The sequence below is a fragment of the Gossypium arboreum genome, chromosome 13, assembly GCF_025698485.1.
Source record: "Gossypium arboreum isolate Shixiya-1 chromosome 13, ASM2569848v2, whole genome shotgun sequence".
Classification (NCBI taxonomy): domain Eukaryota; kingdom Viridiplantae; phylum Streptophyta; class Magnoliopsida; order Malvales; family Malvaceae; genus Gossypium; species Gossypium arboreum.
Genome location: NC_069082.1, coordinates 112,151,618 through 112,162,713, shown reverse-complemented (window position 1 = coordinate 112,162,713; position 11,096 = coordinate 112,151,618). Strand labels below are relative to the sequence as shown.

General features: G+C 35.4%; 2 protein-coding genes across 2 annotated transcripts; both read left to right on the top strand.

Moving 5' to 3' along the window:
- The first annotated feature begins 1,222 nt into the window (after window positions 1-1,222).
- Window positions 1,223-2,727, top strand: LOC108461341 (histone H2A.6-like). Its single transcript, XM_017761160.2, has 2 exons — window positions 1,223-1,634; window positions 2,175-2,727. The coding sequence occupies exons 1-2, from the start codon at window positions 1,446-1,448 to the stop codon at window positions 2,388-2,390; spliced, it is 405 nt and encodes a 134-aa protein (XP_017616649.1). The 5' UTR covers window positions 1,223-1,445; the 3' UTR covers window positions 2,391-2,727.
- A 520-nt stretch (window positions 2,728-3,247) lies between these two features.
- Window positions 3,248-10,391, top strand: LOC108461400 (formin-like protein 5). The gene is made up of 7 exons (XM_017761244.2): window positions 3,248-4,803; window positions 5,575-6,301; window positions 6,385-7,024; window positions 7,104-7,297; window positions 8,236-8,471; window positions 8,667-9,557; window positions 9,687-10,391. Exons 1-6 carry the CDS (start codon window positions 4,627-4,629, stop codon window positions 9,534-9,536), a joined length of 2,844 nt encoding a protein of 947 aa, XP_017616733.1. The 5' UTR covers window positions 3,248-4,626; the 3' UTR covers window positions 9,537-9,557; window positions 9,687-10,391.
- The last annotated feature ends 705 nt before the right edge of the window (window positions 10,392-11,096 follow it).

The following is an 11,096-nucleotide window of genomic DNA, read 5'->3' as shown; positions in this document are numbered from 1 at the left end:
ATTAAAAAACTTCAAATTTAACTTAATTGAAAATAACGAAATTTAAAATTTCTTTTTACCATTATCGTTTGAGCAGCGGAAATGTGCTTGTTATCGAAATGAATCAAAGAGCTTTTCATTTGTGAAAATTTAATCAAAATGAATATATGAAATAATTAAATAAAACTATAGTATTTTTAAACAAAGTGTATAGGAAAATTTCGAGCAAAAATTGAGAGAATTGAGAGAGTTTGATTTGAGTGAAAAGAATGAAAAATGGCCTGATATTTTTAAAAAAAAAATCATTGGCCCTGTTAAAATTTTTTATCATTGCCAACATTTACGAAGCTATTGAGAAAATGACTGTTGGAGGAAAGCGCCTCCAGCTGGATGTGTTTTCACACATTTTCTCAAAAACCGACATCTTTCTCTAATTAAAAAAAAAAAGGCATATTTTTCTAATTTAACCTAAGATTCTAGCTTAGCAATAATTGTAATTGCATCATCTAATAATTATATTCAAACAATTTTAAATTTATTAGAGATTTTCTTTATAATTAAGAGAGGGATAAAGTTACATGAAATCAAACTCAAAATTTTATACTTACAACATAATACTTTATTGTTAGAGCAAGAGGTTGTTGGCAGTTTATTAGAGATTTGCACAAAGCTCTTCCTAAGAATTTAATACTTCCAAATGTGGTATTATTTGCATATTTGAAATTTGATACTCTACTTTTAATACCATAAATTTTATTGAAGTATAATTAATATATAACATTATAAAAGGAATTATGTGATATTTTTAACATCACATTACTTTAAAAGAAGTCAGGTGGCGAATTTAAAGCTGCCTGAAATAAAACTACTTCTTGAATTTCACAAATTCAACATTTTATTGAATTTCACAAACTAAATTTTATCATATTTTTGTGAAATTTTAAAACTTTAAAAACAAAATTTAGTTTGTGAAATTCCAATAATATGATATGTAAGGTTATTCTAAAAATTTAAAATTTAAACTCAACATTTTATTTGCTTATTTAAAATAAAAACTAAGTTTTAATGGAATTTCTTTTACATTATTATTAATGAGACTTCGGATCCTAAAAAAAAAATAAAAATAAAGTGATTAAATTTCAAATATGTGAAGAATAGAAGGATTGAGAGCAGAATTAGACCTAAAACTTTCCCTCAGATTTTAACTAACTAAAATCCCCATAATCAAAAAAAGCCGAAGCGGTGTTCAGTTCAAATCTGAACCGTTTATTTCTTCATCATCCAACGGTTTTTGTCATCGATCTGCGTCCTCTCTTCCCACTGGCTAATTCCCTTACGCTTCCAATATATATGTATATATACCTAAACAACCAACAATTGTATCACTTAGATCTTTCTCCATTCCACGCCTTTGTATTTTGCATTTTCGTTTTTTTGGAATTCATCATCTTCGTTGCGAGTATACAATGGCAGGTCGGGGTAAAACTCTTGGATCCGGGGCCTCGAAGAAGGCGACATCGAGGAGTAGCAAGGCCGGGCTTCAGTTTCCGGTGGGTCGTATCGCTCGGTTCCTTAAGGCTGGAAAATATGCTGAACGTGTCGGAGCTGGAGCTCCTGTTTACCTCGCTGCCGTTCTTGAATATCTTGCGGCTGAGGTACCGTGACTTTTCTAATATGGGTTTATTTGGCTTTAAATTCTTAGGGATTAATCGATAAGTTTTTTTTTTATTTTTTTTTTTATTTTTTAAAGTTGTTTATTTTTGTTTGTGACCTAATCCAGGGTTTCCAATTTTCTCCCATAACTTTTGAGAAATTTTTTTCTTTTATTCAAAATACTTTAAAACGAGAAAGTATCAGCAATTTTATTTTGAAAATTTGGCTTTTTTTTAAAAAAAAATTATGGATCTGTTTCTAAACTAGGGTTTTCATATATTTTTTATGAATTCAGATCTATGCTTTATATTTTTAAATGTAATATCTTTTCAGTTCATTGGGCTGCTAAATTAGGGTTTATCCACTGAAAAACAATTTGCTACTAATTCTGAAAGCTTAGATTTTCACGAGATTTCGATACTTTAATCCTCAAATTTAGAAGAAATTAGGGTTTGTATGTACATAAAAACCATATTAAATTTATTGAATATTCAGTGTTTTCTCCTTTCCTAATGTCAATGCAAATTGCATCCTTATTTCAGGTTCTCGAGCTTGCTGGAAATGCCGCCAGAGACAACAAGAAAACCCGAATTGTGCCACGTCATATCCAGCTTGCTGTGAGGAACGACGAAGAACTTAGCAAACTACTTGGAGATGTAACGATTGCCAATGGAGGTGTGATGCCCAACATCCACAACCTCCTCCTCCCCAAGAAAGCCGGAGGCTCCTCAAAGGTTGCCGGCGGTGATGATGATTAGATCCAGATCAATTAGTTTAGATTCTGAAAGCTGGCGAGAAATGCATCCCGGTTCCTTATGTGTTAATGCGGTTCTGAGATGGAACAGGTCTTGAATTTTAGTTTTGATTGTTGTCATTAGTTTCTTGAGATTAGGGTTTGAAGAAGATGAAGAAAAACATGTGTTTCAAATGTCTTTTGTGGGATTGTAGTTTGTTCAGGGTGTTTAGTTTAGTAGGTAGTTTAGGCTTCTTAGTTTAATGTGAATATAATCTAATCATCAATATCTGTTACTTGGTTAATAGAAGAGCTGTGACTTTTTTTTCATTAATGAAATGAATGCAATATTTCAATTTCAATTTGTGTATTTTCTTGTTTTTGATCTTAGTCTTGATGATTGGTTTTGTTGTTTGTTCTGGTTAACATGTGCGTTAATTGAAGCTTGTTACTTTTGCATAGTGAATGCGTATTTAATGTAATAGTTGACTGTTTTATTTGTAATTATATGCATTATAATATTTTAAAAGTGTGTTTTTACTTTATTTGTTAACAAAATAAAAAATCTTATTATGACAAGTGTGAAGGTGATTAATGCTTGTGCTGGTTAAAGTTTTGGTGTTGTATTTTTGTGAAAATTTGTTGCCATTTGGAAGGGGGTAGTATTTAGATGTGTGTGTTATATGACTACTAAAACAGATGTAGAATCCTATGTAGTATGTGATGTGTGTTGTGAATTTGTAGGATTTCATGATTTGGGTTGTAAAAAGACCTTAGAAGTGAGATTGATGTGATGGTGTTGCGATTCAGAATCTTGTTCTGGTTTTTTATGTTGCAGGTTGAAATTGTAGGCCAAAACCCTAAAAGTGAACCGCCCCCCCCCCCCCCCAGGGCCCATAGCCATTTTTTCATGCAACTAACCAACATGTAAGTGCAAAGGCCAGAAGGGCATAATGAAACCAACATTTATGGCAAAATCAAAGAACCCTTTTAGCTGAAGGACCTATATATGGATGTTAAGCTTAGCTCAGCTTGTGTTTCTATATCCTATTCTATAACATCCTTGGGAATGATGTTGGTTCATATTCGTGTTAATTGGTACTATTTTTCTATTTTGTATGTCTATGTTGTATTTAAATTATTATGACATCGTTTTTAATATTAAACGAAAAAGGTGTATTAAAATGTTGTTTTGGCTAATCCCAACTGATGAGCCTCAGTAATCATTTACAGACTTTGATACTTGTCATGGTTCAATGGAAAATCAGCTTGTCATAATTCATTTTTAAAATTTTTATTGATGAAAATAATGATCAATTGAATTTATATGTCCTTGTTAAAAAATAAAGCATCCAAAATGGATAATAAATATAGCATCCTTGTTAACAATCTGTAATATTTCATATCTGGTCCTTGTGTTTGTTTCAATTTTTAGATACAAAAACATTAGTTAAAAAAAGGAATAATCTTTTCAAAACTAGTAATAATTATCACTAATTTATGAAAGGTTTTTTCTCCAATTAACCTGTCATAACAGATCCTTAATTACTCCGCTAATTACCCACCCCCTGAAAGCCTCATTTTATATCCCTAAAATGCATTCTTTAAAATTAAAATGCTTTTTTTGCCCCCTCTTCTTTTCTACGCTTTTTTTTCATTTCAAACCCAACAAAAAGAGGAAGCCTTAACCTTGGAAACATTTTATTTTATCTGTTCATTGCAAGAACCCGTGATCAAAATGAAGGCAATGTTTTCCTTATCAACTTTTCTACATGCATGATAACAGCTAATGTATATATATGTTTTCAGTGAGCTGCTGCGATTGATGGGATCTGGTCATAACAATAGGATCCTATCTTTCCCCATTTTTGGTCAAATTTCAACGTCTTTGAATTACCAATACAAATGGTCGGTAAAATTAAGAAGAAAAGATTTGAAATTTATTGGTTTTTATTTTTATTTATTTTTCTTTTCAAGCTCATTTCTGGGTTTTTTTGTTTCAAAATAATGATCCTCACCCCATTTTTTATCTCTCTGAGGGAAGATAAATTCCGTGTTTTGTTTGGTTTCTGGATTTCTGATTCCAAGTTTCAATATTTCATCAAGTTTTGGAGGAAAAAAATTCTAAGGGTTTCTTTTGAGGGAAAATTGAATTGAATTGGTGCTATATGATAAGGATAATTTTGAAAGGTTTTGGGTTGTGTTGGTGGTGAGGGGTTCTCTTTATTGATGAAATGAAATGACCCCTTTTTCTGTTTGTGATGATGCTGATGGTACAAGGACAAATGGGTCTCATAAGAACCAATAGTTTGTGGTTTTTGGTAGTTCTGCTTTTTGCATCATTTGCTGTCAGCTTAGATTACACTAAGGAAGAAGAAGAAGAAGCATTCCTTAATCAATTAGTGGATCCATCAACTGGGGAGATTTATGATGATCTGGTAAACCAGTTTGCTCTTCTCTTCATTCCATTATTCTCCTATAAACTCATTTTACATAAACAGTTGGTTTTGTTATTTGTTTTGTTTATTTTAATGTCCATTGAATGCAATTGGTTTTGCTTGAACAACGTTTGTGTATGGATTGAAATCAATTATGGATTTGTTTATTAGAAAATTCTTCAGGTTCTTTGAAACGGTGCTTAAGCCTTTTATTGTTGGTGTTGTAATGGTTGACAGCTTGTTCAATGAGACCACAATCTAGCAGTTAACCAATGCTTATTTAGAAGTATGAAGTAGTTTTTGTAATTTCCACATTGATTATTGATGAGGTATGTACGTAAGTTGGTTGGAACAATATTAGAGGTGGAAACAAGTATGCATCAATGCATTGAAATATCTGCTGCAATTTGCAAGGGTTTTTTGACAATACCAGCAGCTTGCATATATGGGTGGATGGTGCATGCTCAACTTTTGAGAACTAGAAGAGGCATTACATGTTTGACTTTTTGAAAACTGCTGAAATTGTCTTGAATCATGTTTTGTAATGTTTTTCAGGCTTATTATTACTGTTTTCTGATAACGGTGGCATCGAGAATTAACAACATAAATCATGAAAACAAATGTTAAGTAATGACAATTGTTATTAATAAGGTCAACGCTTGTAATATGAACTGTGAATAGGTTAGGACATTGAGATGCTTTTTTGAAGTAAAAACTAAGTCCTTTCCTTCTGTTACCAGTGTTTGAAATTCTTAAGTTGTTTATATACAGGCTGAGCTGTTATGGATAAGTTGCAGACAAGATTTGAATAATTTAAAGGAAGCTTTTGAAGATCCCAAGTTACGTCTTTCGGAGGAAACACGAAGTACAATCAATGATATCGGTGCAAAAAGTCACTTATTAGCAAAAGAAAAGTTTCAGAAATTTATTAAGGTTATCCGTCCAGAGTTAAAGCAAGTTCTTTCTGATTGCGTAAGAAAGAATAAACTTCTATTCCAAGAATCTGGAGAGGATAGCTGCTTTAAGACTTGTTACCCCCAGTATTCTGGGTCATTGTTTCGCTGGTGTGAGGTTTCTAGGAAGAGTTTAGCTGCTCAGAGCATAGCTGTAGGCTCTGCCTTGAACTTACGTCCAACCACACCCCGATCCTCAGCTCCGGCCCCTTCTCTTGCTAATGAATCTCCTGAATCTAGTACAGATCTATCAGTAAGTCTGGCATTGACAACTTCACCTAGTATACATGATAAACGAGCTGTACCTGCAAGAGAACTTGCCGATGATTCAGTTTCAGATTACGAAGAAGATTATGAAGAAGGAGGAGGAGAAGGAGAAGGAGGGACTGATCACAATAAAATAATTATTATTGCTTGTGTTGCAACAGCAGTAGTAACGTCTCTTATTGCAGCATTGATCTTATTTTTATGCTGTCATAGAGATTCTGGATCTATGGTAAATGATGAGAGCCCCCTTCTCAGTTTAAGAAGTGACGCCTCTGGTGGTATAGGCTTTCCCTTTGCCACATACTGTTGTCCCCTAGAATCATTTGACAATTTTTTTAACTGAAACATTCCTTTTCTCCAGGCTCTACTCATGCTCCTGGATCTAGTAAAGAATCAAGCCAACATCAAAAGGCTTCAACTAATGGCAGTGATTACATTGAATCCGATGCTCTACAAATCTCCTTGGATGGAAATTCATCAGATGGAGCTGCTGCTGATGCCTCCAAAGCTTCATCTGAATCTTCTGAGACACCAGGCAATGCTAGTTCGCTGCTACCCTTGCCCCCAGGAAGGGCAGGTCCTGGTGGATTACCTCCTTTGAAGCCTCCCCCTGGCAAAGAAGATCTCACCCCTGAAGCTCCTGTCCCAGCTAAGTCTGCGCCTCCTCCTCCACCACCTCCCTCCCTGAAATCTGCCTCCACCAATGCAGGCCCTCCACCTCCTGGTGCTCCTCCACCACCTCCTCCGAAAGCTGGTGCCCCTCCGCCACCTCCTTCTAAAGCTGGCGCTCCTCCACCACCTCCTCCAAAAGCTGGTGGTGGTCCTAGACCACCTCCACCCTTGGGTTCAAAGGGGCCTCGACCACCAAATGCTCCCGGTCGGGGGGGACCTGGCTCAGGCAGTGCTTCTAAAGCCAAACTAAAGCCATTTTTTTGGGATAAAGTTGCAAATACCCCTGAGCAAGGACAGGTGTGGAATCAGATTAAAGGTGGATCATTCCAGTATGTAACAACTCTTTTCTTGTTTCCTTTCTCTTGATGCCGACGGATCATTATGGGATGCTTAATACTAACATTGCAGGTTAAATGATGCGAAGATAGAGACACTGTTTGGGTATTCACCCGTTGAGAAGAGCAAAAGTGATAAAAAGGATTCCACTGCACAGGAACCTCAGTTTATTCAACTCCTGGATGGCAAGAAAGCACAAAATTTAGCAATCATGTTAAGGGCATTGAATGTGACCTCAGAAGAAGTTTCTGATGCACTTGTTGAAGGTGCTTTCCTCCACCTTATTTATCCTTTCAGAAAATAAGCAACATATGTGTAGTTTGATGAATCAGTGCTAAGGACAGATGTTTACAGGGTTCATACCTAGAGATTGTTGTTAGAAGCATTTTCACCACTATAATGTCCCTCCTTTCGATTACTGGTGGATAATTGTTGATAATTAACTCAGCCAGTTCAAATTCTTATACCTTTTGTTGATCCTTCAAAGTAGCACAACCATCCATGGAATCGGGAAATTTTCTATATCCCTCGTTGTTGATTCCTATTGACTTTTCATACATTGTGCCTCATCTTGAGAAAGGATCTCAGTTTCCATGTTCTATATGTCTACCGTGACTGTAGTTATGCTAGTGCCCGAAGAGAGTTGAACATGGATATCTAGTTCAAGCTAAGCATATGAGATAGAATAGCCTGAACTGTTCTTCTCCTTTTCCTTTGAAAAGGAGTTATCACATTGAATGATCTTTTCTATCCTTGAAGTTAATTTGAGCATAACATAGGCATGAATTAATAACATTATTTGCTTATGCATCTTTGTTACCCATCTTGACGTTTGGAGAAAATAGACATAACTATGTAAATTAAAAATTTGAAAATTAGTAAAATAAGCCGGGTTCCTAAAATTCAGTTAGAACATGAGATTATAAACAGCCAAACAAAATTTCTTAAATAAGAAATTATGTTAGATAAATCTTATTATTAGCCCTGAATCCAGTTTCAGATCTGAAAATATTTAGGAAAATATCGTGAGGGAATAGTTCATAACTGAAAGAGCTTCAAGAAACTTTATGTCACTGATCAATCATGTGTTTGATTCATGTTATGCTGTTACTCTATCGTGCTCTTTCATTTGGTATAAAAAAAAGGTAGTACTAATGTCCTGATGTTTCAGTTGTGATATTTTAACTAGTTATTCTGAAATTAGGAAATGAGCTCCCTGTCGAACTCCTTCAAACTTTATTGAAGATGGCACCGACATCAGATGAAGAACTCAAACTTAGACTGTTCACTGGTGAAATTACTCAACTCGGCCCTGCAGAGCGGTTCCTGAAAGTTGTGGTTGACATCCCTTTTGCTTATCAAAAAATGGAAACACTGCTATTTATGTGCTCTCTTCACGATGAGCTTACTGCCACTAGAGAGTCCTTTCAAATATTAGAGGTGGGTCATTATATTTTAAATTGGGTGACTTGCATGATAAATATGGTCTGGTAATTCATACAAGGTATGTCATGCATCGGAAACATATTTTGGATGGCAAACCAAAGGTAACTTTAAGGATGTGTATTTTCATGGAAAAGCACAATTTGTTTAATGTTTTATTCAATCAAATTTAGGCTCTTTCCTATTTTTCAGGCTGCTTGCAAGGAACTTAGAAGTAGCCGCCTATTCCTCAAGCTCTTAGAAGCTGTCCTTAAAACTGGAAATCGCATGAATGATGGAACATTCCGCGGTGGGGCACAAGCTTTCAAACTCGACACACTTTTGAAGTTATCAGATGTTAAAGGAGTAGATGGTAAGACAACACTATTGCATTTCGTTGTCCTGGAAATAATACGCACTGAAGGTTTGAGAGCTGCCCGTATTGCAAGAGAAAGCAGAAGTTTTAGTAGCATAAAATCCGAAGATCTGCTTGAGGATGTTTCCCCTGATGATGAAGAGTACTATCGCAACCTTGGTCTCCAGGCGGTTTCAAATCTGAGTAGTGAACTTGAATATGTCAAGAAAGCTGCAGCTCTCGATGCTGAAAACTTATCATCTAATGTTGCCAAAGTTGGCCATGCAATGGTAAAAACACGTAATTTCTTGAACACAGAAATGAAGGATAGCGGTGAAAAAAGTGGTTTTCATGAAACACTAGAGAGTTTTGTGAAGAATGCTGAGTCTAGTGTCATGTCGTTGCTTGAAGAGGAGAAGAAAGTAATGGATTTAGTAAAGAGCACTGGTGATTACTTTCATGGTAATGTAAAGAAGGATGAGGGCTTACGAATATTTTCTGTTGTTCGGGACTTTTTGGTTATTTTAGATAAGGTGTGCAGAGAGGTTAAAAATGCACCTAAGAAGCCAACACAAGCACCGAAAAAACAGACGTCCAATGCATCAACTTCCTCTGAATCTCGTGTTGCACCACCTTCTCCCGACCCTCGTCAGAAGCTTTTTCCTACAATTGCTCAACAAAGGAAGGATGATTCTAGTTCAACTTCTAGTTCAGATGAAAAGAGTTAATATCGTTCACATTCGAGAAAGGTACGATGTTCTTATCCTTACCAAGCAAACCTTTTACCTTGCCACATTTATATGCTGAAACTTCAATACTAAGACAATATGTGGCATAGATAATATTGCTGGTGAGATCTAAGTTCCGTTTCTCCTCAGATGCATGTTCCATTGGCAGTTGATCAAGATGGGATACCGCCAAACTAGTGGTGATGCAATTATCAAATACATACCAAATGTCAACTGAAAGGGGATAAGCTGATGGAATTACAGCTGCAATGCTAGATAGCTATAGAGCTAACATTGTGAACTGCAGTTGATCTTTCTCTGGTACTCGATTCATGGTTCCTGTTGGATTCCCTTCATCTGCCAACTTGTGCATATTTCGATTTTGAAGGAATATTAATCAGGGTAGTGTTGAAATTAGAAACTGCTTTAACCTTAGAGGGAAGAAATTTTGATATCTATGATTCTTGATCGAGTCTGGAGAATGATATTTGCTGCCACGTCCTGCTTTGGATTACTTAATACTCTGTTAGGTAGGACGGAAAGGGATCAAAAGGGAGGGAAGTTGAATCCCAAATATTAGATATCGTTATAAATTTCAACTATTGTATTAGATTAATGGTTAATGGTTACTTATTGCATTTTGCCTGGGATGCCTGCAACCTGGAAACCAGGAGATCAGATATGATCTTTAGATTCCTATTCATTGAAGGAACTGCAACTTAGGGGCAATGAATAAAAAAAGGTGTAATGCTTTCTTTTTGTAGACTTTTTTCTTTCTGTTTGACTCAGTTCTGTATTAGTTTACTAGTCATTTACATGCACTGGACCATCAATTTCTGGTCGAATGCTGTCAAATTATTCCAAGATTGGAGTACAAGATGAGCATTTATCTGTAGGAAAGGAATTGTTATGTGGCTTATTTTCCAATATCCAAAGTGGCTGCTGCATATTTCCACAGCTATAAATTCAAGCATCTATGAAGGAAAAGGAAGATACCATTTCTTCTGATCAAGGAAAAGTAAGGTCTAAAAAGATGCCAAAACCAGATGCATGTGCCATCCAAATATTTATTGCCACTATAATAAGTAACAGGTGGAAATGGAACTAACAGCTGCCATCCATTTCATTGAAACAAGTTAATACTCATACCCGAACTTGAGGTAAAATATATTCCTTTCACACACACTTATATTATTTTAAAACAAGTTAATACTTATACCTGAATTCCAGTAAGGAAAAGAAATATTCTTTTCATACACACCTTACATAATTTCCAAGTGTTTTTCAACCTGTTCATTGGTAAACTGTTAAACTGGAATATAGGACACATGTATATTTCAACAACAAACTATAACTGTCTCATGAAAATGGATTCAACAGTGAAACTCGAGATTCCGTAGTCATCAACAGTTTGTGTAGTCGTGTGGTTCATTGGTGCAGCCAAAAACACAAAAATCTCCATAGTCTTGAGTCAACATGGACTCTTCTGTGTCAACTCTCACAGGTTTTATCCACCATGCCTGATCATGATAAGTCTCGAGAATCTTGGTGATCAAACAA

What these genes read in the sequence shown, in the direction of transcription:
- LOC108461341 (XM_017761160.2), top strand. Translation starts at nt 1,446, where the DNA reads ATGGCAGGTCGGGGTAAAACTCTTGGATCCGGGGCCTCGAAGAAGGCG. An exon ending in TTGAATATCTTGCGGCTGAG is followed by an intron (nt 1,635 to 2,174) that starts GTACCGTGACTT and finishes TCCTTATTTCAG; the next exon opens with GTTCTCGAGCTTGCTGGAAA.
- LOC108461400 (XM_017761244.2), top strand. Translation starts at nt 4,627, where the DNA reads ATGATGCTGATGGTACAAGGACAAATGGGTCTCATAAGAACCAATAGT. An exon ending in ATTAAAGGTGGATCATTCCA is followed by an intron (nt 7,025 to 7,103) that starts GTATGTAACAAC and finishes CTAACATTGCAG; the next exon opens with GTTAAATGATGCGAAGATAG. An exon ending in TTCTGATGCACTTGTTGAAG is followed by an intron (nt 7,298 to 8,235) that starts GTGCTTTCCTCC and finishes TTCTGAAATTAG; the next exon opens with GAAATGAGCTCCCTGTCGAA.